At 35.0% G+C, this 2,837-nt stretch overlaps 1 protein-coding gene across 1 annotated transcript in view; it reads right to left on the minus strand.

Annotated features, from left to right (window-relative positions):
- Positions 1–2,837, minus strand: part of WDR17 (WD repeat domain 17) — an 86,002-nt gene that overhangs the window by 40,677 nt on the left and 42,488 nt on the right. The window contains 2 exon segments of the mRNA XM_023724885.1: positions 1,936–2,168; positions 2,737–2,768. Of these exon segments, the coding sequence (XP_023580653.1) occupies positions 1,936–2,168; positions 2,737–2,768 (265 nt within the window).

The raw sequence follows: 2,837 nt of genomic DNA on the forward strand, positions 1-2,837 counted from the left end.
TCTACTCTAAAGTATGGAGGAAATGATAAATCATCTATATCCTAATCTATTTATATCCTTGTCAACCTTCATTAATCTTTTAGATTTCCTCCACACTTAGCTAAGAACAGTGCTTCATCAGTAATGACACAGAAAGTAACAACATTTCCATTTTCCAGCATTTTTACTTACTTGATGCAAAGTCTCAAAGTAGACAGTGAAAGAACGCTTCAAGTGAGGTTAGGTTTTCTGTGTTATGGTTTGAAAACTGTGCTATTTACAGTCACAATTTCCATTTAAGTTTTAGATTTGAGACTTACATGCTTTCATATGAAGAATAATGTTCAACCAATGGCTGCTATAATGCCGTTACTGCACTGGCTGGTCCAATTCCTATATCCCTAGCCACGAACCTGCTGTGAAGATGTGCATTGCACCAACTAAGAGCATAGGGTTATGAATAAGACTGACAAGTCTTTGAATCTTGATTCTGCCACTATTAAGTTACTCAACCTCTAGGATCTCAGAATTTTTAAATAAATGATGGTCATCATGATGAAGAGGTAAAACAGCGATGGAGGTGAAGAAGGGAGCAGGTGAGAGACCAGGCTAGCTCTTTCTGTGCTGTATTCCTTAATTAGTGAAGCAACTTTTTTCCCCAATTTGTTCTACATCTACAACAGCAGTCGGTATGTTCTTCTTAAAGGAACAACTACTGTCATTTAATGTTGTAAGTAAAACATTTTTCTAGATCTTTTTCCTCATTGTAGAGGATGAATCAAAAAAACCAAATCAAACCCATTGCCACTGAGTTGATGACTACGCATACCTACCCTACAGGACAGAGTGGAGCTGCCCCATAGGATTTTCAAGGCTGTAAATCTTTATGGAAGCAGATTGCCACATCTTTCTCCTGTGGAGCAGCTGGTGGGTTTGAACCACTAACCTTCCAGTTAGCAGCCGAGTGCTTATCCACTGCACCACCAGGGCTCCCTTGTAGATGCAGGAGATGAGGGATACATAAAACAGTGACTCTCAACTTTTTGTGTGTCTGGACTCCTTTGAAAATCTGATTCATTTTGACAGACATCGGCATGTACACAGTCACTAAAAATTATGTATACAATTCCAAGAGATTCCCAGACTCATTGAAAATACCTGTAACCTTTGTGGGCCCACAGATTCAAGGTTAAGAATCCCTCTGTGTAGGGAGATATGCTAACAAATAAGCTATATCCTGGTTATGTGGGGAGATTAACTGTATTACTACTAGAACAAAAAAGTAAAGCATTTTAGAGTAAAATCATCTTTTAAAGTGAAAATTTTACGTAGGTGTGTAAAATTGTTTATTATAGGGAAATAGTACTATTAGGGGAAAATGTTAGAGGCTTGATTGGGCATATCGTCTCTCTTTTCATAAACAGAAAGGTACAAAGGTACCATCTGTCTGAAATTAAAGAAAAGAAAAAACCTTATTATGGCATAAAAATACTTTAGTATCACAAAGGTAGAACTCATATAGAATTACATGGCCACAATTGATATATAATCATCCATATTTATACAACAGATGTATCAGGGACGGGTATCTATTATAAGTTTTAGATAATAATTTCTCTCTCTCTTTTAAATGATTTTATTTCTATAAATTTGATTAACAAGCAACTTTCAGGATAACTTGTGTCACGTAAAATCGTTATACCTTTGTATAACGATTATAACGATTTGTATAACAATTATAATGCAGCTAAAATCAGAGGGGCCAAGATCGTCCTGATTTACCATGGCTTTTCTACACAATCATGTCATTTATGCAAGGGCCCAGGATCCAAAGTCTCTCTGCAGGTAGTCTGTTCTAAAACCCCGCAAAAACTGAACTAACCTTACATGTTGGTACTAAAATGTTCCTATGATCATTTGAAACAAGATGGCATTGATGGATAGAAGATAACTCACATGAAAATAAAATTTAGGAAAAGCCATTCTATTGTATTCCCCATTTTAATAAAATACTTCTTACCTGGAGCCCATGAAAGGGAATAAATAACCCCTTCATTTCCAGGGGAAGTGTACACTGCTGTTAATGTGTTTATATCCCAGACCTTGATAGTGCCATCAAATGAAGCTGTTGCTAAAAGATCAGGATCATCAGGTTTGAATTTGCAGTCAAAGATAGTTTCTACATGTCCCTAAAAATACAGTATAAAAAAGTCAACTAATGAGAAAACATATTGTCAGGAGAAACTTTGAAACTTCACATGATTTAAAAACAAAGTATAATATATAATCAAGATGACACATGTACAACAGTTTTCAAAACATTAATGAAAAGTATATAGATAAGGAAAAAAAGCATAAAATTGGGATCTCCACTGTGACTGAACATTCTCTGTGTTGTTATTACTGTACTATTTTGTACTGACCTAGATTTCACTCAACCACAGTTCTTCAAGTCAGCAACTTAACAGAAATATGTACAAATTTTTCATTTTTTAATTTCAATTCAAAACCTATTTTCCTGATTATATATAATGTATACGATGCTACTCTAGAAATTTATAAAGCGATCAACTATTAGCTAAAACTGAAACTACAAGTCCTTTAATTCATACTCCAAAACAATTTCACAATTTTGGCAGAAATAAGAAGAATCAGGCATGGCCCCAATTTTTAATGAAATTTGTTCCAAACTTCTCTAGCAGGTTTATTGTTTGGAGCTTGGTATATTTGTTCCCATGGTATATTTGTTCCCATTACACGGTGATTTGGATCCCAAACTGCCCACAAGACTATAAAATGGTTTATACAGGTATATGTTAACATACACCTTTAAAACTAAAATCCACACCCATTGCCAC

The sequence above is a fragment of the Trichechus manatus genome, unplaced genomic scaffold, assembly GCF_000243295.1.
Source record: "Trichechus manatus latirostris isolate Lorelei unplaced genomic scaffold, TriManLat1.0 scaffold00267, whole genome shotgun sequence".
In the NCBI taxonomy this organism is placed as follows: domain Eukaryota; kingdom Metazoa; phylum Chordata; class Mammalia; order Sirenia; family Trichechidae; genus Trichechus; species Trichechus manatus.